The sequence below is a fragment of the Pristiophorus japonicus genome, chromosome 6, assembly GCF_044704955.1.
Source record: "Pristiophorus japonicus isolate sPriJap1 chromosome 6, sPriJap1.hap1, whole genome shotgun sequence".
Lineage (NCBI taxonomy): Eukaryota > Metazoa > Chordata > Chondrichthyes > Pristiophoridae > Pristiophorus > Pristiophorus japonicus.
This window is the reverse complement of record NC_091982.1, coordinates 264,807,402-264,832,769: the sequence shown is the minus strand read 5'-3', so window position 1 is coordinate 264,832,769 and position 25,368 is coordinate 264,807,402. Positions and strand designations below refer to the sequence as shown.

The window sequence follows — 25,368 nt, the reverse complement described above, 5'->3', positions numbered from 1 at the left end:
AGCCAGCACACACTGCGTATGTATACGCACTAGGTCCATGCAGCAGAGCAGGTCTCCAGTCGTCCTGGTTAACCCTTGCCACTGGATAAAGGCCTAGCTCTGTCGAGCCGTGTGGTGGCTGATGTGCAATGGCCACCACACGTTAAAAAAATCCACACACAGGCATCTTCCACCCTCTCAATTAAGTCCTTCATTGAAACATCTGTGAACTCTTGTGGAAGCAAGTCATCCTCGCTCGAGGGACTGCCCATGATGATGGTGATTACAGTAATCACTCCCAGGTCTAGAACTATTGTAACGTGGGGGTGCGTCAAAGGGAAACCACTTACTAAAACCAGGCTGCCGAACAACTCATTGCAACCAAGAGATATGGGAAAGAGTTCAAAGACTCAAATGAAACTGGCTGCCCACTAGAAACAGGAAGCAGGTGAAAGGGTTACATTTCCACTGTACTGGGGCTAAGTTGTCCATTAGCGAACTGCAATTATAAGAGGAAGATCAAAAGTCTTAGTCCTGTACTGTAAAAGACTGCTCGTTAAAAATAATGCTGCTGTAAATAGGAGGCACTTTATTTAAACCCATTCCTCGCCAAAGAATTTCCTGAGATTTGTGTTCACCCCGAATGATAAAAGCAAGTGTAGGTTTTGTCACAGAGAAGCTGTGATCTGCTGATTGATTGGTACCAGGACCTTGAGCTGCTGATTACACTATCAGGCACTGCTGCCAAAAACGGCAATATACACATGTAATTTTAGAAGCTACTTAATCCTGGATATCCTGTTTGTTTGTACTCCTGGCACACAGAGATAGAGAGAGAGAGAGAGAGAGAGAGAGAGACAGAGAGATTTCAACCAAGGGTCCACAGAAATTCTGGGCCAAACATAATACCGTAAAAGAACAGTCACAGATTGCATTACAGCCCAGGATGTAACAGCTGATAAGAGTTTGATACAAAGCACAAACAACCCCCACAAGAATGGAGTCAATTTTCTTTCGATCCAAACCAGTTCACATTCTCTCCTGAAACAAATCAAGTCTAGTGTTCCAATGGACAGTTACGTTCATAGAAACATAGAAAATAGGTGCAGGAGTAGGCCATTCGGCCCTTCAAGCCTGCACCACCATTCAATAAGATCATGGCTGATCATTCCCTCAGTACCCCTTTCCTGCTTTCTCTCCATACCTCTTGATCCCCTTCAAATGGGACAAAACTTCTCAGAAACTGTGTAAAGCTCAAAAGTGAGCAATTACTGCAATTCCATGATGTCTACATTCACAAGTGTAATGTGATGACTAAAAGTAGGGACTCTTTTCTACACCCCCGCTCCCCACCCCCAAAAAACACAAGCCACGCAACGGAAAAATCTCAGGTATCAGCCAAATCTTCTCTAGATCCTATTTCTATTGAGCGAACACTATTAAAAGTAAGACTACCGATCCTAATTGGTTATCTCACATTTTGTAGTTGCCCAGCATCCAGTCCAAGGCTATGAAACAGCACTTAGTGTGGCATTTCTCTGAAATGGATGCAGCTCACTTAGATAGCAATCCTCACTGGTCAGGAACTGCAGTTCTTTTCAGAGAGCCCCACTGACTGCAACATTTGGTGGGGAAGCTTTACGAATAAACGGCAATCTCTCTTTACTGACTATCACACTATTAATCAGTTGACAAACCAATGTTCAATACCACGACCTGACTCCATGAAGGAATTTAAATAATGGCTTATAACACGTATAAAATGCTCCAGTTACCCATATCTTTTTGTTACAGTTGCAATTCATATAAACTACGATTCCCAATGACATAAGGAGCTTTGTGAATCACTGGAAATGTAGATCGGCTGCCAAGAAAATGCTACTTTAATCTGAGAAAGTGAGAGAGAAAAAACAGTGCGTTTGTGGAGAAGTAACTTTAGACACAGAAGTGGAAATTCGACATACAGACCTGGGAGTGCTGCCACATATGCCCTGGTACATCCTATTCAAATCAGCTGCTCATTGTTAGTTGTTAGAGCCTGCTGAAAGCAGCTACTGTCATGGCAATGGCCCCAAGTTTCCCCAACCCCTTTTTCCAGCGCACTTGCCCATGGTGCGCCGACTTTCTACTCCAAAAACAGCGCCGAAAATGTAGCTCCGTATTCTCCCCGCTCCGTGGACTGTCCTTGGGCTTGGCGTGGCATGACAAAAGCAGTGTGGGGGGAGGGGGCAGAGCTACAGCCCTGCGCCGAACACAGTGCCGGCAGCTGTCCACATGTGCAGTAGCTCCTCGCCCTCCCAGCACATCCTGCCGACTCGCCACACCCAGCCCTGGCCGAAGGGCTTGTCGCGTTCTCCTGCCGGTGCATTCTGTGAGTTCTCTCTCCTGGATGAGTTCTCCCGCCCCTATCCCCGGCCGAGTGGCCTCCCGGCCCGCTGACTTCCCCGGCCCAATATGAAGGTAGGACTTAAGTTTTATTTTTTTATTTATTTACTTTTTAATTATTATTGATGATTTTTATGCTCCATGAATGTTGTTAAGGTGTTTAGTGCTCTGCAAGGTCCTCTGTGCTTCCCTTTCCCCCACCTATCTCTGTCTACCTGCGCTGATTTCTTAACTCTCCGTAAGGTTTTTCTGTGTGGACACAAGTGACCACATACGCTGGCCTAAGTTAGTTTGGAGCAACTATTAGCTGGCCAAACTGGCTTAAATGGCCAAAACAGGCAACGCCCCATTTTGAACAAAACTAAACTAAACTAAAAAAAGCCTAACTAACTCACTTACACTGGAGCAAATGAAATGTGCAGAATTGCGACTTTTAAGATACTCCAGAAAAATAAAGTTGCTCCAAAAAAAAACGGAGCAACTCCTGGGGAAACTTGGGCCCAATGAAACATCCCTCTCTCAACAGAAACTCTCAGACAGATCTATGAAAATCACTGACCCTTACCACAATTCAAGCGCTATTCCAACTACACCAGGTTAATCATCATCATTATAGGCAGTCCCTCAGAATCGAGGAAGACTTGCTTCCACTCCTGAAGTGAGTTCTTTGGTGACTGAACAGTCCAATACGAGAGCCACAGACTCTGTCACAGGTGGGACAGATAATCATTGAGGGAAGGGGTGGGTTAGTCAACTGAGGTAACCCAATCAATACCCTGTTTATATTACCAAGGACATGCTGGGTGATTCCATCCCTGGCATGAACTTGGAAACTACATGAAATAATCCTGAATCACCTACTGCATCTCCCAAAATATGTTTCAAAATGTAAACATCTCACTCGCAAACATCCATCCTATTTATTTTACTTTTTAAAAAATATCAGCATTTTATCTTCCTCACCTGCTTTACCTTCCTCTCCCAAATGGGTTATGTTTCCACGGGCCCTGGTTGCCTTCTGTACCTTACCCTACAGCCACTGTTCATGTGTGAGCCTTGACTGCAAATACCAACAGATAATTCAACTACAGCTTCTCAAAAATGAAACTAATACCAGATGGGTAGCCCCTCACTCGTTCCATTCTCTTCTCCCATTGCTAGATCCCCAAACTGCATGGGGATCTGGTGGGGGGACCCCTTCAATAGTTCTCTCATAATTCTAATTTCTTCCACCAGTCACTGGGCAACTACCAAGATAAGAGGTGTGAAGCAGGCTCTGACAGGAGGGGCAGGCACCTTTGGGTACTCAGGAGTTGGGAGTGAAGGTCACTCACCTATTAATGGTCAGTGAGTTCCTGAATTTTGTTTCACATCTGAGACAAAGGTCTGAAGTGAGTCCAGGTACAGTAAAAAGTGAGTCTTTTAATACTCCAAAACGATGTCAGACTCAGCAAAATTAACATCGAAGTCTGACCTTTACCCATATTAGACACAATAGAAGACAGCATGCAGAGGTCATTTTATGCCTTTTCAGAAATGAGGTAAATGAGGGATAGCATTTGAAACTCTTTTCAATGCGGATACAATAATCACATATACATCACAGTCACAGGCATACCTTGCTCATCCAGGATTTACGCTTACACATTGCTCTCCTTCGTTTTACAGCTTCCCATAGCCTCCTCTGGCCTGTGGACACACAATGGATTGTGTTATTTTCTAGCAGGAGCCGCTAAGTTTGTTTAGTGATTTTCACATACCAATCCATCTCCATCTTAGGTCTTTCTAACAGTAACATTATATAATGAGGATGTGCAAGGCACTATACAAGTACAATTTTTTTCTTTTTAAGAAGAGCATCAGGTTAGAAAATTAATTGGATAGCACACCAAATACGCCTCTACTCCAAACCGTACATTAATAATTCATAAAAGGCCATACCAGACGGCGAGATATTTTGCCATGAAGTCCTGTCGAGTGAATTTTCATTGTTATTGTCGCTATGTGTAATTTAAACAAACAGTCTTCACGTGGAAAACGTCTATTACCAGCCAGGCTTAAAACATGTCAGACAATTGCAATCCCCAACCCCACAGCACCTGAGCACAAATCAGATAGTGCACCTGACCTGCATGCCACCAAACGGGACCTGAACTTGCCCGTATTTTGAGGGTACAGGTCATTTTAACGGCTCCGACGCTCCAGTAACAGGAATGCCCCTTGAAGGGAGCTTGTGGGTGAGAAAACTGTACTGTTGCTGCAGGCTTGAGATGACTACAGTATTGCTAATGACCGCTGGCTTTGAATCCTTCAGGCTGCTATCCAAAAACAGCAGTCAGTGGGCCTCCAGTCCCATTGCTTGTTCTATTGCCCCTGTAAGTAAATAAGGGTACTCTTCTTTTTGGTCCCTTTAGGTATTTTCTGCCTGCTCCTTCACAGATCCAGGTAGAAATAAAGCTGGAATCCATCCACAAGAGTTTTCTAAACCCTTTTCAGAACATATTTCTCACACTATTGAGTAAGCAACAGGACTTCTGGATAAACAGTCTTTTGTAGACTTTCATGCAATATTGTACCTGGACAATCATTTCATTCATAGAGTTTAGATCTCCAGCCAGAGCTAAAGACTTCAGAATAATCCCTCGTACTTAAATAGTCAAAAGTCTCAGAAGCCAGAGATTTTTAATATCAGTGATTAAAGAAACAATGGCTCAAATTATTCTACAGAATGCTGATAAATAGGTGCTCCCGTATTATCTGATTTCCAAGGAACTGTAAAATGCCTTGGCCAAATACAACTTAATTAGCACCTAGAGCAAAGCCCATGTGTTCTGACTGATTTCTAGATCAATCAATTTGACTTTACCATGTCACAATTGATCTCCAGGTGTCCATTTTGAAATTGGGAAAGAAAAAACGCTTTTGTTTTAATTAAACTAAGAAATCAAATACAAAAATATGTCCGATTGTAAGATGTCCTGCTGATAGCTGGGATAATACAGGATTCACAGTAGTCTGTCCTCTCTGCTGCCTTTCAGAAAGAATAGCCAACAACAACTTGTCTACGAAAGAAGCATTATCAAACAAAATTTGACACAGAGCCACACCAGGAAATATTAGGACAGGTGACCAAATACTTGATCAGAGAGGTAGGTTTTAAGGCACAAAAGTAGGAGCGAGGGATAGAGAGGTGGTGAGGCTTATGGAAGGAATTCCACAGCTCAGGGCACAGGTAGCTGATGGCACAGCTGCCAAATGGTGAAGTGAATAAAATCGGGGATGTATTAAGAGGCCAGAATAGGAGGAGCGCAGAGATCTCGAAGGGTTGTGGGGCTGGAGGAGGTTACAGAGATAGGGAGGGGCTAGGCCATGGAGGGATTTGAAAACAAGAATGAGCATTTTAAAATCGAGGCATTGCCATACTGGGACTAAACGTAGGTCAGCGAGCACAGGGGTGATGGGTGAACAGGACTTGGAGTTAGGATAGGGGCAACAGAGTTTTGGATGAGCTCAAATTTATGGAGGGTGGAAGATGGGAGGTGAGCCAGACGAGCATTGAAATAGTCAAGTCTAGAGGTAACAAAGGCATAGATGATGGTTTTCAGCAGATGAGCTGAGTCAGAGGCTGAGACGGGCGATGCTACGGAGGTGGAAGTAGGCGATCTTGGTGATGGAGCAGATATGTGGTTGGAGGCTCATCTCAGGGTCAAATAGGTATTGCATGCTACCTTATTCTACCTTATTTTAAGCTTGTATACACAATCATGTACTGATAATGACTATCCTGTAGCATTTAGAAACATATATTTTATAAATATATAAATATAACACTTGTATGTGCCCATGTAGGGTTATTTTGCATTACAAAAATCCTAGATAGAAAGAAATATAAAAAGTACTGCAAAGAATAGCACTTACCGGGACGGCCCATTCCGATTTTCTCAAGATCCTCATTTTTCACATAGTCAAAGTGGGAGAGCCGTGTAACATTGAGGTGGTCACGGATGCGTTGGAAATACTGCTGCAACTGTACCTCAGTGAGAAGTTCAAGAAGCCACTCTGTTCCCTCATCTGACTGCATGCTCCCACTGAGCTTCTGGAAGAGAAAGAATCAAACAGCATTAGAATGCTGACTGGACACGGAGCAAGAAACACTGCAAAACACACAAAAGGTGCTCGAACAAAATGTCAGAGAATTAATTCATTACCCAGCGAAAAATGGGGTTATAAGAAACATTTACAACTTCAGAGTATCGGATTTACAAACTGTGCATTGTATGTAGGAGTGCGGTTTGAATGCTGCAGGGGGATGTCTTTACACAAAGGAGAACTATACCTCCCCTACTCCCCTATTTGATTTGAATTGATAATTTTTTGGTGAGATAGTCTTGTATTTTTCAAGGTGCAGGATGCTAGTGAGGGGAAATGGAACCGTTTTAACACTCCTGATACCTGGTGCAGATGGGATAGATTCAGAATCAAGCTCCCCCTCTAACCCCAGGAGCAATTAGCATCAGTGTGACAGGTCCATTCCCAAACCATTGTCTAAGGGAAGTTACCACTTTTCCAAACAATGGAGAGTTTTGCCAGTAGGAATTGACTTCAAAATGTCCAGAATTGCTTCACAGAGGACTCTTACAGCGTGCAGAGAAAGACAACTTTCATGTGTCCCATTAAGTTGAGCTTGAACAGAAGTTCTAGATGAGAAAGATCAGTGTTCCTATGCATTGTGCCATTAAGTGCTTCAAAATGTATTATTTATTTTGAGGTATTGATAAATATCTATCTATATTTTACTCCCTTCCTTTGCTGCTTGAACACGAGCTATGGCTGCAATAACAGATAAATTGATCATTCTGAAATTGGAAATCAGTGCAGCGTGGGAGTGAATCTGCCTTTCTGCATTCCATCTGCTGATCCACTGCCAGGGCCACCATTGCTTGTTTTACAAATCTATTTGTCAGTTTTCCCTCAGATTTTCTTCCTTTCCTGAAGCAGTTGGCTCGTCGGGCAACGTGGTTCTACAGTGCCAGAAGTCTTCCAGCACCTTGGTCAAGTATCCATTTTTGGTGTGTGAACCTCGCAAGTAACTACTGAACTGTGGCGTCCATCACAGCTACACCCAATCTTGCCAAAACCCAACATCTGCACTTCCAACAGCAGTCACTGAATAGCAAGGCAGCACAGGAAACCTTGCTAATTAGTTTCCTCCCCCCCCGGGGGTCCCCTGCCACCTCCCCAGATTACCAGGATTTATTTTTGAACAATTATAATCAGCATTCTCTCCACAGTTCAGCAACAAAAAAAAACAACAGACAAAGCCAGAATCTTTCCTCAATGCCAAATTTTTCTAAGTGAACCTATCAAAGCGTTTTTTTGAGCTCATTTTTATTGAATGACAACCAACCTCCTCCTCACCACCCCCACCAGCAAAGGTAGAATTTTTAATTTTGCATTCATCCACACATGCTGCCGATATCATGTTTACAGGCAACTTGTAGTATGGTGATGCCAGTTTCAAAGTTACTCCCACAGAAGAAGATTTAAGTCAGACTCCTTGCTTATCCAACCACCATGTGACCTCTGGGGCATGCCAGGACATGTACCTCATTCTAATTTGGTGCTAGCCAACAGTATGAATTTGCTCAAGAATTCAATGCAAAAAAGGAGTCCTGGACCCTGCTGTACGGAATCTAAATGTTACTTGATTAGTGCACGCTGAGCACAAAAGGAGGTTCAGAATATCCCAATTCACAACTTGCTTCCAACCTCCCACTGTTCAGAAAATACAGAACCCAGGACCTTGGATCCACGCTTCTTTTGGCTGTTAGTTAGAAATGTTCCATTGTGGAAAATAAGCCAAAGTTATGACTAACACATTTTTTTCATCTGTTGGTGTTGGCACAAATGGTATAAGCTACATATTTTCTGCTGTGCTGCAGAGTGTTTCTTTTTCTTTAAATATTTTTTGAGAGTTGTTTGTTTTCCCCCTGTAAAGGCCACTCATGACCACACATCCTCCTGCCACCAACAGGGAGACACTGTCTGGGCCACAGACAGAGCCACAAGAGATGCTACTCTGATTGGTGGCACGAAGAGTTATTTGCGTGTGATAATCAGAGGAATTACTTCCATAAAGGCACAACCACGGGGGAGAAGATTGCATTCACCTTCGCCAGCCAGTTACCAAACTAAAATATTTGATGACCATTCCACCAAGATCATAGAGTGCAGTGACCCGAGTGGCTGGGAAAGCAAAGGATAGTAAGCCAAAGAGAGGGGGAGTTAATATTGAAGTCCAACTTATCTGACCTGAAGCTATTAGCATCACTCTGCTGCACTGCATCTTCTTGTCTACTAAACCCAACCAATGTGCTCCAGCAAAGTTACCGCTGAGGGCCACGATATGATGTTTTGGTAAGTTTGCCATTTTAAGAATGCTGTTGGCAACCTGCTTAGTGCCTTTGTTCCCACACTGAAAAGATGGAGAAAATAACTGCAATAAAAGTAAACACATCTAAAGAAAGGTCAAATAACAAGAGAGCACATCATAAAGGCAAATGAAATGATTGGGAGAGCAGATTTGGGGCTTTACCAAATCTGCTTTTTAGTTTTTCCTTCCGTGATATTTACCTTAATTTCTCTGGAAACCTGTGCTTTCATCCAAGGAAGTCTGCTTTTGTGGCCTTGCCATAATCACTTCCATTTTATGACTGGCTGGCAACAACAGGAAGCGAGAGGTGCCTTACACTTCCCCTTCCTATTTCCCTCACTTAAGATAGGATATCCCAGCTTACATTGCTCCAACTACTGACCCAGCAAGGGAGAGAGAAAGTTATTCCCAAATGTAGTGACGAAGTCAGTCAGGCATCCCTGCCTACAGGCACAGTATGATGACTCAAATCCAAGATTGTCTTCCTTTTGCCATAGTTCTGCTACCACCTGCAGTTGGTTGGCTGGATCTTGCATTACTGACTTTAAAAAAAATTTCTTTTTAACCCCCTTCTATTTTTCTCTGCAGTTACATTTGCTCACCATGGTGAGGCCTGACAGCAGTAGGTAAGCAGTCTTTGAATAAAGTCTGAAAGAGTAGCCAGCCACTGGACAATGTCCCTGTCATTACATTACTCAGTGATTTGGAGGGCAATATGTTAAAATTGTGCAAATCTTGGCAAAAATGTTATGTCATTCAGAATGGGCTGACTCACTGGCCTGTGTCTATTAGCAGTCTAATTACACACCTGATCACATCATCACTTTTATTCATATTGTCAAACATCCCTGCCTACAGACACAATAAGATGCAACAATATCGTAATCTACAACACGCACTAGCTGAAAGCTGATAATCCATTGTGTGTGTGATACCATATGGCTCGTCTATGCCTCCTGCAAATGTAAACTGTACACCGGGTAATTATTATGCCGGAAATACCTAGTATTTCCTACATGTACAATAGAGTTGGTATACGACTGAATAAGCTGTGTTAACAATGGCATTTCAGACACAACTTTCTTTCTTTCAACTGGTACCATACAACAGAATCAAGAATGGTAGACTTCTACATTTCAAATGCTAGGCAGCTCTTGTATGATATGCTGACCGACCAAAATCAGTGTGACATTATATGCTTCGGATTGTATTAAAGCAACATTCTCATCTGGTTAATAAAAGTACTAGTCAAACTGACAAATAGGGGGAGTGCCATAAAAACAGTGATTGCATCTCTCACTAAATATTTATCGTAATTTTAATTACAAGACTTTTTTCAGAAGGAGGTGTATTAGATGATGGAATGCCTTCCCACAAGTGGCAATTGAGGTGGACTATACCATCATTTAATGGCCCGAATGGCTTCCATTTGTGCTGTAAACCATATGATTCTATGATCCCAAAGTGTAAAGTTTGTGCTGCATCTGCTAATGGCCTCCGCTGATGGATTTACTTCCAGTCATGTACGTAAAGCACACAGGATAATTATGAACAGTACATAGATACATAAGCTGCATGCTTAAATTTGAGCCATGGGTACCAGTTCAGCTTGTTTTTATAGAACTTCCCATCTTAGTTAGCATGCTCCCTAGTCCCATGTGACAACAGCTCAGTTTGTACAGTGCAAACATGTACAAACATAGATCCAAACATGGACTTTACACAAGTTCAGAAAATAGGGCTGATTCAGGTGAATGTTGTAGATAGTGAACCTGCAGCTCACTAGAGTTGGCACAATATTGCCAAGATGTAAAACATCTTTAATAGAAAATTAATGATCACGCACAGGGATGAAAATCAATACTGCTAGACCAAACCCAGCACATTTAGCAACACAGGTGGGAGTGTGAATAGACCAGTTAGTACATTCCAACACCAATGCATGTTCCTGGGGCTGAGCTCCCACATACAGGATGCTTCTTGCACAGGCTTTTTTCAAGCTGCCTCCAGTAAATATTTGCAAAGACAAGGTACAATAAGCACACTTCACTTTCTATTACAGTGGTGGACCAGGGTTTTTTTTTACTGCAGACCAGTGACTTTTATCAGCTTCAAATTCAAGTCCGGTAATAACCTCAAAGTTGCAGAATCAGCAGTAAATTGCCACAGAAACTCGAAATGTGGTGTGGTTGTTCCAGAAAGAGAGTTTCATGTATTCTCCTCACCCATTCCCTATTGATTGGTCCCAATTACTCTGGTCATTTGTCACAACTCAATGGAAGAAGCCAGGTAGCACTGCTAATCATAGTTTATAAATTGTAATACTTTACATCACAAAAAAATTGCAACACTGCATGGCAAAGTCCTACATTCCTAAAGTGACTATGACTTACTAACAATAATACAGTACTGTGAGGTCTTACATACAATAATGTGCACTCACATACACAACAGAATAAAAACAGAAAATACTGGAAATAACAGCATGTCTGTGAGCATCTGAAAAGTGGAAAGACTGCAATCTATCTCCTCTTTTCAGATACTGACAGACCCAGATAATTTGAAACACTAAACAGTCACTTGTCTTCAACAAACGTCTTCTTAAATACACAGGGCCAGGGAACTAAGCCTTCATCTGCATCAATCCTTACTAGCCCACAGTTTCAGAATTAGCAGAATAATTCTTCTTCGAATTTCTAGCATTTTATATTTTTCTTCCGATCCGTTGCATAAATATGATTTGTGCTGATTTTCCAAAGTAAAATTGTGCATATGTTAGAACTATCAATATTCACTTTTGTAAAACTTTTTGCACACATCATCAATCCTAAAGTGCAGATCGATTTTTCAATGTATAATAGTGGATGTTATGTGGAGGAAAATAAATCACATTCCTGAATATCTAAACATCTTTTGTGCTGGAACATAAGTGACTTGAGGAACAGATCAGGAACTTCATTACACACAAGAGTGTACAGTTTAAAAATGTTAGAGAGCAGTTACAGAACAGGGAGTTACTTCTCAGCAGGGAGGAAGGGGAAGGGGGTAAGGAGCCTTGAGAATAAAAGTCATAACAGCCCTCTTTGCCTTATTCAGAACTGCTCCTCCTACCATATAAACCCAGAGTGATGTTAACAGCAGTTATGCAGCCTCCCCTCAAGAGAACGCATTAGTGAGCGTTCTGTGCTGACAAGATGGGAAGGAGTAGGGTGGGGTGGGAAGAGGATAAGGAGTTGTGAGGAAGGAAAGGATGAAGCTGACGGCCTGACATGATGCTACAGCTGGAGTAAATGTCACCTCCTAGTAACCAGACTCTGAAGTAAATCACCTGCTTCTATAAATTTAAGGAGCTTGCAATTCGTACAAGCTGACACACAGCAGGATGTAGGGTTTAAGTTTCAGACACGCTAGGAAAGGTCCGTTAGTTCATGCCTCGTCAGCAACCCAAATACTGAACACACAAGAGCCACAGTAACGGACAACCGCTGGGCCAGCCTAAAGGTTCCTGCGAATAGCACAGAAAGCATCTTCTGCTTTAAACAGTCACTTGTTTTAAACAGCCATTCTCTTACAGGCAGAAGGCCAGGGTTGGAAACCAGATTTTCATCTATTAACCTTTCTCTGCACCAAACTAAAATAATAAAAAATCCAAATTTGTTTGAAGAATATAAGGCATTAACTATTTCCAGTGTTAATTATAATACTATGAATTAGAAAATGCGCTGTGTTCACAGATGTCAAAAATTACATTGAAGTGTGCAGTAGAGCAAAGACCTTAAAATAAAGATATGGATTACGAATGAATTTGGACAGATTGCAGAGGTGGGTGCAAGCCTGGCAAATGTCTTTTAATGTAGATAATTGTGAAATTATGAACAGTATTTGAGTGGAGACTACAACGTGGGTCTGTTAAAGGTGACAGGAAGGGAGACACTTGGGAGTAGTCATTGATCATTCCCTAAAAGTTCAAACTCAATGTCAAGTGGCTGTAGTTAAAGCAAACAAGATCCTGGGCTCTCTTGCCCAGACTATTCAGTAAAAACTCAAGCCATAATTGGGTTAATAGATAGCCTTGGTGAGACCTACTGTCTTTCCCAGTACAGCCTCCAATTGTTTTTTAAAGTCACTTTTATATTGCACAGCACTCTTCTTAGTGCCACTTGATTCCCAAAGTGACAATCTTGTGCAGCCAGCTGTATACAAATCAAATTTAAAACTGCCAGGCACGCCAAGGTCAGCGGCTGTAAAGATCCATTTTAAGCTGGACTTCCAGGCCATCAGACTGAGTTAGTCTTGGTAGTTTTACATTTGGCTCACAGCCAACTGCACAACACCCAGGCTTCAAAGATCCGCCAGCATTAGCACAATGTAAAATCATCATCATCATAGGCAGTCCCTCGGAATCGAGGAAGACTTGCTTCCACTCTAAAAATGAGCCCTTAGGTGTCTGAACAGTCCAATACGAGAACCACAGTCCCTGTCACAGGTGGGACAGATAGTCTTTGAGGGAAAGGGTGGGTGGGACAGGTTTTCCGCACGCTCTTTCCACTGCTTGCGCTTGATTTCTGCATGCTCCTGGCGACGAGACTCGAGGTGCTGTGCGCACTCCCGGATGCACTTCCTCCACTTAGGGTGATCTTTGGCCAGGGACTCCCAGGTGTCGGTGGGGATGTTGCACTTTATCAGGGAAGCTTTGAGGATGTCCTTGTAACGTTTCCTCTGCACACCTTTGGCTCGTTTGCCGTGAAGGAGTTCCGAGTAGAGTGCGTGCTTTGGGAGTCTCGTGTCTGGCATGTGAACTATGTGGCCTGCCCAGCGGAGCTGATTAAGTATGGTCAGTGCTTCAATGCTGGGTTAGATGGCCTGGTCGAGGACACGAATGAGTCCAGTGTCCTGGTCCCAACCAGTCTTTCTAGCAACCTGTCCCAGCAACTCTGGTGACAACTCTCCTTTTCCCGTAATATTTGAAATGCAGACACCAAGATTTGACCACCAAGAACAAGTAAAGCAGACCAAGTACTGGACAAAACATGGACTTCCCGAAGATATAAAATAGTCTACAGGGCTGCTCATGATATATTTGAATTTAGTTTCAAACATCTGAGAATTGTAATCTTGAGCAGAGTTTTCCTTGCACACGTACAATGAAAATGTTCATAGCCTGACCAATGTCAGAAAATAAATCACTCTGAATTTCAAATACTGTATCCAGGAACAATGCTTAAGCAAATATAAAGACTGAAATCCTTGTTAAAGATAGCATCCAACCTTCAGAAATGGGCACACAAAACCTGAGATGGATGCAGGAAACTTGAGGATTAATATACAGAATGGATCCAAATAAATTAGGCAATGAGTATTTACTAATTTAAATATTAGCACACGGATCAATGGGATATTTACTTGTGATGAGAGTCGCTGAGAGAACTAGTTAAAGGAAACGCGCTTTGTTTCACTGAGTTTTTCAACTGGTAGTGCTGCTATTTTTAAATGGGGTGTCTGCACCTGTAGTTTCTCACAGTGGGGCACGGCAGCAAGCCTGAAGTAAAGCTGAGGCTGACATTAAAAAGACTATTTTAATACTTTTTTTCTTTTGCTTTGCACGTGTCACACTTTGAGGTGCTATATATATTATCCGAACCCCATGAGAGGCGAATTAGCCAATTTGAAGATGGAGTTGAAGGATCTTCCAGCTTGCCTAGAATCCATTAGTAAACCCAGCCGGTAGGTCAATAACTCGTGCTGGAATCCTGTGCTTTACTAATTAAAGTCATTGATTAGAAAATCAGTACTGATTTTAGTTGTCCTGCGAACCAACTGTAAACCGAAGTAGAAAGGATAAATTGGGGAAGATGGAGACAGAAAGGTTGAATCTGTGGAGCTTTACTCTTCAATACCCACCAATGGTAAGGATGTGCTCCAGTGTGTTCATTTTCATAGCCTGAGAAGACACTTTATTTGATGATTTTAAAAGTACAATCGTCTTTTATGTGAAGATAATCTGTTTTACACAATAGGTTTTCAAATTGGGGTCCCTAGACTCTCGGGAGAGAGTTAAGAGAATCCCCCCCCCCCCCCATTCCCCCCACACAGAAATGTCATCATCCTATTGCTGTAATTTTTGATTTACTAACATGTTATTTTTGTTGCTGGATGATAATAAAGGTCTGGAATTTCTACATGGTTTGCCAGATGTCCTGCTGTAACATCGTGGAAACCCTGGAGAAACAGCCATTTTTAAGCTATTTACACCCCCACTCAAGGGGTGCAGCGGAATTTATGTTGGGACACCTGGGGAATCCTGCAGGAATTTCAGAGGAAAATCTTTTGCTGTAATGATAGCACTGTTTTTTCTGGGGTAGCTGACACTATTTTTCAGAAGACAGATTTGTACAAGTGCGCCAATTGTGCAGAAGGTCCCCATATAGAAAAGTTTGAAAATCACTTTTACTCACCAAAAAACATTGATTTGTGAACAATAATCAAGTGGCCTAACTTTCTTTAGTACTGTCTTCACTGAGCAGGCTGCTCAATTTAAGAATACACTACTACTTCCCAAACCCACAGAAACAAACCAACTTTTTGAAAATTTTTGAGGAGGTAACCAGGAGGGTCGATGAGGGTAGTGCGTACGATGTAGTATATATGGACTTTAGCAAGGCTTTTGATAAGTTGCCACATGGTAGACTGGTCACGAAGGTTAAAGCCCATGGGATACAGGGCAAAGTGGCAAGTTGGATCCAAAATTGACTTGGAGGTAGGAAGCAAAGGGTAACGATTGATGGATGTTTTTGTGACTGGAAGGATGTTTCCAGTGGGGTTCCGCAGGGCTCAGTACTGGGTCCCTTGCATTTTGTGGTGTATATCAACGATTTAGATTTGAATATAGGGACTATGATTAAGAAGTTTGCAGACGACACTAAAATTGGCTGTGTGGTTGATAATGAAGAGGAAAGTCATGGGCTGCAGGAGGATATCAATCTACTGGTCAGGTGGGCAGAGCAGTGGCAAATGGAATTTAATTCTGAGAAGTGGGAGGTGATGCACTTTGGAAGGGCTAATAAGGAAAGGGTATACACATTAAATGGTAGGCCACTTAATAGTGTAGATGAAGAAAGGGACCTTGGAGTGGTTATCCACAGAACTCTTTTTTTGGGAGGAAACTAAAACATTAAATCATTAAATCGTGTCCCCCCGATCTGGGGGGCACACCAAACATTTCCAAGGCCCTTTTTTTTGTGGTTTTTCTTTGTGTTTTTGTTTTTTTTTATTTTTTGGACACTAAAATAATTTTTTTTTCTCTCCAAGGGGACACTAAAAACACCGGTAATTAAAACAAATTAAACTTTAAACATAAAATCAAATTAAAATTTGGTTGCCGGGCGTGATAATGCACTCCAGTCCCTCCGGTGCCCACCTCTCGTGGAAGGCCGCGAGCGTACCGGTGGACACCGCGTGCTCCATCTCCAAGGACACCCTGGCGCGGATGTACACGCGGAAGAGAGGCAGGCAGTCAGGCTGAACGACCCCCTCGACCGCCCGCTGCCTGGACCGGCTGATGGCCCCCTTGGCCGTGCCCAGGAGCAGTCCTACGAGGAGGCCCTCAGACCTACCCGCTCCCCTCCGCACAGGGTGCCCAAAGATCAGGAGTGTGGGATTGAAGTGCAGCCAGAATTTCAGGAGCAGCCCCTTTAAATAATAAAACGGGCTGCAACCTCGTGCATTCGGTAAAAACATGGAACACGGACTCTTCCAGACCGCAGAAATTGCAGGCGGCCTGGGAGCCCGTGAACCGGCTTAAAAATTTATTGCACGGGACTGCTCCGTGCATTACCCTCCAGGCCAAGTCCCCGATAAATAATGGGAGGACTCCCGCGTAGAGTGCCCTCCATCGGGGACCCCCGCCTCCTCCGGACGGCAAGATGGTATGCCATGGCGTGTCCGGACGGCAGGCGAGGATGGCAAAGTTGAGAGTGTGCAGGAGCAGCCCGTACAGGAAACCCCTCCGCGCGGAACTGAAAGGCACGGAGGGGATTTCCTCGAGGCGGCTCAAGTTGTGAGGCGCCGGCTCCCGAGGGAGGTTCCGGGGTTTGGCGCCGATGAGGAATTCCGTCCGGACGGGGGTCCGTTCGGACGGGATTTCCCCACGTGGTTGAGCCTCCTCGACACACCTAACGGAGTCGGGGCCCAGAGCTGTTTTTAGCGACTCGATGGCATCGGCCACGCGGCGGACGTTGGCAGAATTTAGGTGCCGCGCCAGCGTGTCTGGCGCCATCCAGCCCGCTCCTCCGCCATCGAGCAGGTCCCTGACCCTGGTCACCTCACCAGCCACAGCCCTCTCGTCTGACCGCCACCTAAAACCTCGGTCGTGGAGGTACGGATTCCCGAGCAGCGGCTCCTGCAGGACAGCCGCCACTCCAGCCGGTGGAGAGCTGCGCTTGGTGGAGACATTGTTCCAGACCCTGATGAGTTCCTTGTAAAAGACAGGCAGCTCCTGACGCCCCCTAAGCTCTCAAACAGGAGCTGCGTGTCGTAGTTGAGGCCGTGCTGCTGGCGGACGAAATACGTCGCCAGAGCACGCCACCTGGGAGGGGGCTCGACGTAAAGGTATCTCTGCAGGGTCTGAAGACGGAAAGTCGCGAGCTGGGTGCTGACGCACACCAACGACTGACCGCCCTCCTCAAGCGGGAGACTCAAGACCGCGGCAGAGATCCAGTGCTTCCTGTTGTTCCAGAAGAAGTCCACCAGCTTCTTCTGTATCTTGGTGACAAACGCAGGGGGAGGGGTCAAAGTGACCAGCCGGTACCACAACATGGCGGCCACCAGCTGGTTTATGACTAGCGCTCGACCCCTGTAGGACAGCACTCGGAGCAGTCCTGTCCAGCGCCCTAGGCGTGCGGCGACCTTGGCCTCCAGCTCTTGCCAGTTCGCCGGCCAGGCTTCCTCGTCGGGGCTAAGGTAGACTCCCAGATAGAGGAGATGGGTCACCACAGATCACTGAAAGTAGCAGGCCAGGTGGATAAGGTGGTTAAGAAGGCATACGGAATGTTTGCCTTTATTGGCCGGGGCATAGAATATAAGAGCATGGAGGTTATGCTTAAATTGTATAATACTTTGGATAGGCAACAGTTGGAGTACTGCGTGCAGTTCTGGTCGCCGTATTGTAGGAAGGATGTGATTGCACTAGAGAGGGTGCAGAGGAGATTTACTAGGATACTGCCTGGAATGGAGAATCTTAGTTATGAGAACAGATTGGATAGGCTGGGTTTATTCTCATTGGAACAGAGGAGGTTGAGAGGAGACCTCATTGGAGGTGTACAAAATATTGAGGGGCCTGGACATAGTGGATAGTAAGGGCCTATTTCCATTGGTGGAGAGTCTATTACGATAAGGCATAATTTTGAGGTGGTTGGTGGAAGGTTTAGAGGGCATTTGAGGGGGACTTTTTTACGCAGAGGGTTGTGGGGATCTGGAACTCGCTGCCTGGAAGAGTGGTGGATGCAGAAACCCTCACCACTTTTAAGAGATGGTTGGATGGGCACTTAAAGTGCAGTAACCTGCAGGGTTACGGACCTAGAGCTGGTAATTGGGATTAGACTGGATGACCTTTTGTTGGACGGCGCAGATATAATGGTAAGTACTGCAGGGAATAGAATATGGCCAGGACAATCGCCTGGATGGGTTGGAGAGGAATTTTGCCAGATTTTTTCTCCCTAAATTGGCCTGGGTTTTTATCTGGTTTTTGCCTCTCCCTGGCTACGGTTGGGGTGGAGTGTAGAATGTTTCAGTATATGAGGTGTTGCAGTTATGTGAGGCGGACTGGTTGGGTTGGGTGCTCTTTGCCTTTTCATCATTATTCATAGGTTTATATGAAACCTTTAGGGCTACTGACCAGGGGCTGTGCAGTTCTTTATTGGCCGGCACGGACACGATGGGCAGAAATGGCCTCCTTCTGCGCTGTAAATTTCAATGTTCTATGTTTCTAAATGTAAAATGCACATGTGAAAGGATTCAGTGAGTTCTGAGAATTCACTCAAAATAAGCATAAATCTGGCTCAGGGTCAATTCAGTAAGGTTGGGTTCATTCAAATCAGACCTTTTGGTTCAATGCACATTTAGAAATAATCACTTCTCTACCCAAGCAAGGGGTTGCATGGACAATGTAACAGAAACATAGAAACATAGAAAATAGGTGCAGGAGCAGGCCATTCGACACTTCGAGCCTGCACCAGAATTCAATAAGATCATGGCTGATCATTCAGCTCAGTACCCTTTTCCTGCTTTCTCTCCATACCCCTTGATCCCTTTAACCCTAAGCGTCATATATAACTCCCTCTTGAATATATCCAACGAACTGGCATCAACAACTCTCTGCGGTCGGGAATTCCACAGGTTAACAACTCTCAGAGTGAAGAAGTTTCTCCTCATCTCGGTCCTAAATGGCTTACCCCTTATCCTTAGACTGTGTCCCCTGGTTCTGGACTTCCCCCACATCGGGAACATTCTTCTTGCATCTAACCTGTCCAGTCCCATCAGAATTTTATATGTTTCTATGAGATCCCCGCTCAACCTTCTAAACACCAGTGAATACAGGCCCAGTCAATCCAGTCTCTCCTCATATGTCAGTCCTGCCATCCCGGGAATCAGTCTGGTGAACCTTCGCTGCACTCCCTCGATAGCAAGAATGTCCTTCCTCAGATTAGGAGACCAAACCTGAACACAATATTCCAGGTGAGACCTCACGAAGGCCCTGTACAGCTGCAGCAAGACCTCCCTGCTCCTATACTCAAATCCCTTAGCTATGAAGGCCAACATACAATTTGCCTTCTTCACTGCCTGCTGTACCTGCATGCCAACTTTCAATGACTGAGGTACCATGACACTCAGGTCTCGTTGCACCTCCCCTTTTCCTAATCTGCCACCATTCGGATAATATTCTGCCTTCGTGTTTTTGACATCAAAGTGGATAACCTCACATTTATCCACATTATACTGCATCTGCCATGCATTTGCCCACTCACCTAACCTGTCCAAGTCACCCTGCAGCCTTTTAGCATCCTCCTCACAGCTCACACTGCCACCTGCAAATTTGGAGATATTACATTCAATTCCTGCATCCAAATCATTAATGTATATTGTAAATAGCTGGGGTCCCAGCACTGAGACCTGTGGCACTCCACTAGTCACTGCCTGCCATTCTGAAAAGGACCCGTTTATCCCGACTCTCTGCTTCCTGTCTGCCAACCAGCTCTCTATCCACGTCAGTACATTACCTCCAATACCATGTGTTTTAATTTTGCACACCAATCTCTTTTGTGGGACCTTGTCAAAAGCCTTTTGAAAGTCCAAATACACCACATCCACTGGTTCTCCCTTGTCCACTCTACTAGTTACATCCTCAAAAAATTCTAGAAGATTTGTCAAGCAGAATTTCCCTTTCATAAATCCATGCTGACTTAGACCGATCCCATCACAGCTTTCGAAATGTGCTGCTATTTCATCTTTAATAATTGATTCCAACATTTTCCCCAGTACTGATATCTGGCTAACCAGTCTATAATTACCCACCTTCTCTCTCCCTGCCTTCTTAAAAAGTGGTGTTACATTAGCTACCGTCCAGTCCATAGGAACCGATCCAGAGTCGATAAGACTGTTGGAAAATGATCACCAATGCATCCACTATTTCTAGGGCTACTTCCTTAAGTACTCTGGGATGCAGACCATCAGGTCCCGGGGATTTATCGGCCTTCAATCCCATTAATTTTCCTAATACAATTTCCCACCTAATAAGGATTTCCTTCAGTGCCTCCTTCTCACTAGACCCTCGGTCCCTTAGTATTTCCGGAAGGTTATTTGTGTCTTCCTTCGTGAAGACAGAACCAAAGTATTTGTTTAACTGATCCGCCATTTCTTTGTTCCCCATTATAAATTCACCTGAATCTGACTGCAAGGGACCTACGCTTGTCTTCACTAATCTTTTTCTCTTCACATATCTATAGAAGCTTTTGCAGTCAGTTTTTATGTTCTCAGCAAGCTTCCTCTCATACTCTATTTTCCCCCTCCTAATAAACCCTTTGTCCTCCTCTGCTGTATTATAAAATTCTCCCAGTCCTCAAGTTTTCTGCTTTTTCTAGCCAATTTATATGCCTCTTCCTTGGATTTAACACTATCCTTAATTTCCCTTGTTAGCCACAGTTGAGCCACCTTCCCCGTTTTATTTTTACTCCAGACAGGGATGTACAATTGTTGAAGTTCATCCATGAGATCTTTAAATGTTTGCCATTGTCTATTCACCGTCAACCCTTTAAGTATCACTCGCCAGTCTATTCTAGCCAATTCATGCCCCATACCATCGAAGTTACCTTTCCTTAAGTTCAGGACCCTAGTCTCTGAACCGTCATCCTTCATGCGCACACTCTCGGACTGTCTTAATAAAGAATTCTACCATATTATGGTCACTCTTCCCCAAGGGGCCTCGCACAACAAGATTGCTAATTAGTCCTTTCTCATTACACATCACCCAGTCTAGGATGGCCAGCCCTCTAGTTGGCTCCTCGACATATTGGTCTAAAAAACCATCCCTAATACACTCCAGGAAATCCTCCTCCACCGTATTGCTACCAGTTTGGTTAGCCCAATCTATTATGTAGATTAAAGTCGCCCATGATAACTGCTGTACCTTTATTGCACACATCCCTAATTTCTTATTTGATGTTGTCCCCAACCTCACTACTACTGTATGGTGGTCTGTACACAACTCCCACTAGCGTTTTCTGCCCTCTGGTACTCTGTAGCTCCACCCATACAGATTCCACATCATCCAAGCAAATGTCCTTCCTTACTATTGCATTAATTTCCTCTTTAACCAGCAACGCCACCACACCTCCTTTTCCTTTCTGTCTATCCTTCCTGAATGTTGAATACCCCTGGATGTTGAGTTCCCAGCCTTGGTCACCCTGGAGCCATGTCTCCGTGATGCCAATTACATCATATCCGTTAACTGCTATCTGCGCAGTTAATTCGTCCACCTTATTGCGAATACTCCTCGCATTGAGGCACAGAGCCTTCAGGCTTGTCTTTTTGACACACTTTTGCCCCTTTAGAATTTTGCTGTAATGTGGCCCTTTTTGCTTTTTGACTTGGGTTTCTCTGCCCTTCACTTTTACTTTTCTTCTTTCTATCTTTTGCTTCTCCCCCCATTCTACTTTCCTCTGTCTCCCTGCATAGCTTCCCATCCCCCTGCCATATTAGTTTAACCCCTCCCCAACAGCACTAGCAAACACTCCCCCTAAGACACTGAATCCGGTCCTGCCCAGGTGCAGACCGTCCGGTTTGGCCACATCTAACTCCCTTTTGAATATATCTAACGAACTGGCCTCAACAACTTTCTGTGGTAGAGAATTCCACAGGTTCACAATTCTGAGTGAAGAAGTTCGGTCCTAAATAGCTTACCCCTTATCCTTAGACTGTGACCCCTGGCTACAGAGAAGGAACCACCTCCTGTTTTAGAAACATACAAAATAGGTGCAGGAGAAGGCCATTCGGCCCTTCGAGCCTGCACCGCCATTCAATGAGTTCATGGCTGAACATGCAACTTCAGTACCCCATTCCTGCATCCTCGACATACCCCTTGATCCCCCTAGTAGTAATGACTACATCTAACTCCTTTTTGAATACATTTAGTGAATTGGCCTCAACAACTTTCTGTGGTAGAGAATTCCACAGGTTCACCACTCTCTGGGTGAAGAAGTTTCTCCTCATCTCGGTCCTAAATGGCTTACCCCTTATCCTTAGACTGTGACCCCTGGTTCTGGACTTCCCCAACATTGGGAACATTCTTCCTGCATCTAACCTGTCTAAACCCGTCAGAATTTTAAACGTTTCTATGAGATCCCCTCTCATTCGTCTGAACTCCAGTGAATACAAGCCCAGTTGATCCAGTCTTTCTTGATAGGTCAATCCCGCCATCCCGAGAATCAGTCTGGTGAACCTTCGCTGCATTCCCTCAATAGCAAGAATATCCTTCCTCAAGTTAGGAGACCAAAACTAGACACAATACTCCAGGTGTGGCCTCACCAAGGCCCTGTACAACTGTAGCAACACCTCCCTGCCCCTGTACTCAAATCCCCTCGCTATGAAGGCCAACATGCCATTTGCTTTCTTAACCGCCTGCTGTACCTGCATGCCAACCTTCAATAACTGACGTACCATGGCACCCAGGTCTTGTTGTACCTCCCCTTTTCCTAATCTGTCACCATTCAGATAATAGTCTGTCTCTCTGTTTTTACCACCGAAGTGGATAACCTAACATTTATCCACATTATACTGCATCTGCCATGCATTTGCCCACTCACCTAACCTTTAAGAAGTAAATTCAGTCAATCTACATTGGTGCAAAGACCCATAAAGGTGAAGGCACTTTACTTAAACTGACTTGAAATTAGGTAGTTTTCAGTGAAAAACAGAAATTGATAGATTCTTGTTCGGAAAGGGATATGGAGCTAAGGAGGATAAATGGAGTTGAGGTACAGACCAGCCATGATTTAACTGAATGCCAAAGCAGGCTCAAGGGGACGAATGGCCTACTCTTGTGCTTATGTTCCTAAAAGTCAGATCAATCTTTATTTCAGAAATTATGTCGCCTTCATTTGTTTCTGTAAACATGTCGTTATGACTCCAGGCAAGTGGGAAAAGGGAACAGTGTTCCTTTAAAAAGGTGATTAAGTGCATGCCAGGCAGCCAAAACGACCAAATAAAACCTTAGATCAGAAAACTGTGCAAGCATTATCGGAAGAAGAGCATTACTAGAGAAAATTTGCCCTTCACTCCAAACAAAACACTTCCCTCTTCTCCCAAGTCCCCACAGAGGTCCTTCTGAGGAACTGTGTCTGCTCAGGAACAAAAGAAGCAGTGAGGCCCTTTTCAGATGCTGGTAACCCAGCCTCAGCTCATTCACTTGTAATTGGTTCCTGTAGCCTGGCTTTAAGAGATGATGGCAATCTTCACTTCCTTTCCTCTTCTTTCACGTGTTAATTGTTAATGGTGTTCAGGGGTCAGGAAGGCAGCTCGGCCTGCTTACCAACCTCCGCAATGGGTCCCCAGTTGTGGATCACTGCAGGCAAAAAACCTTGTATTCAGCTGCGGTCTTTGTGCAACTTCACAGCCGGTCTATACCCATACTCTTTACAAAATAGGAACAATACATATCTCCCTGCTTTAACAGCAGAGCTTTCAGAAACATAAATCTTTTTGCTATGTGACAGATGAAGTGCTGACCTTTAACCCCTCGCACACTGACTAACCGTTGCAAATTTCACATCGGAAAATTGAAAAGGGTACAACAGCGTGAAGCGTTTAATTAATTTCTAAATATTCTAAATTATCAAAAAACAGAACTTTAGTCACATTCAAATTAGGATACAAGTATGTGCTTGTACCTCTCTTGTTAAATTTCCTATTCCATATCACCAAATCACTTGATCATCAGTGCAACACATATTCTGGGATACAAGCTAAAGATTTATAATAGTTTAGTCAGGCAATTATAGTGCAGATTCACCAAGCAATCAAGTCCATGAGCCTTCGAGACCAGCAACTTTCATCCCAAAATATTCTTCCTGCCTAAAATGTTGCTGAGCCTGAGATTCCTGTGAGAGCGCGGTGAAGGAGTCAGACAACATGATGCCTCCAGACTGACCCCTGGTCACAGCATGAACCTCGAAGACCTTTTATTGATTCAGGAAATTGTTTAATGGTTCCTCGAAGGATGACCCTTTGTATTGGATCCCATTTATATCCAACTTCGGAACACGTTAATGGAAGTCAACATTTACTTAAAAAAAACCTATTTAATGTAAAAGAAAATGCAACAATTACTATCAACTATACTAGTGGGAGCAGAAACTCATGATTTAAAAATTAAAAATGAGGCAATGAATATGCTGAAATTAGTAATGAACCTTTTTTTTTAAAAAATAGTGCTCGATTTAAAAAGTTTAAAGGAGACATTAAATCAATTGCCTCAATCCTGTGTATATATATATATATATATTTAATTGCTCATGCTGTCAGTGCTCTCATTTCTATATTTTACGTAAATCTATTGCTCAGACACCTTCCACAGACAGACATTTTATACATAAAGTTCCCCTGGAGTGATGTTGTGAATGGGGAATGATATCCAAAGCTGACTGCCGATACTAATCCCCATTCATCGTTGTTCTTTCTATACAAACTTTTTTTCTCTACTGAGCTTCAGTTTTACAGCATCAAAAAGAGAGTACCAGTAACTGGAGATACTGGGGCCAAAATTCAGAGCATGGTTAAGTCCCATTACCGCCATTTTGCGGCGGCCATTCGGTGGAATCGAGTGGCCGCCATGTTAAGAGTCCATCGGCCGCCACGATTGAAATTCACCTCGGGGATTTTTCGGACTGTGCCCACTTGCGCCCCGCTGCTGCTGACCACTTCAAGCACATCATCAAAGCACGCACTGCCGCTCTCCCGCACCTCCATCCCACTCCAGGTGAAATTTACCTTAAAAACTCAATGAGCCGCCGTGCAGTGCCCAC

General features: G+C 43.9%; 1 protein-coding gene across 6 annotated transcripts in view; it reads right to left on the bottom strand.

Moving 5' to 3' along the window:
- tnk2b (tyrosine kinase, non-receptor, 2b) overlaps positions 1-25,368 on the bottom strand; it is a 232,674-nt gene that overhangs the window by 58,299 nt on the left and 149,007 nt on the right. For all 6 annotated transcript variants that reach the window (XM_070883932.1, XM_070883929.1, XM_070883931.1 and 3 more), the window contains exons 2-3: positions 6,283-6,460; positions 3,983-4,053 (exon numbers count right to left, since the gene is read on the bottom strand). In XM_070883932.1, coding sequence (XP_070740033.1) covers positions 3,983-4,053; positions 6,283-6,445 — 234 coding nt within the window. In that variant the 5' untranslated portion in view covers positions 6,446-6,460. The remainder of the gene's footprint in view (positions 1-3,982; positions 4,054-6,282; positions 6,461-25,368) is intronic.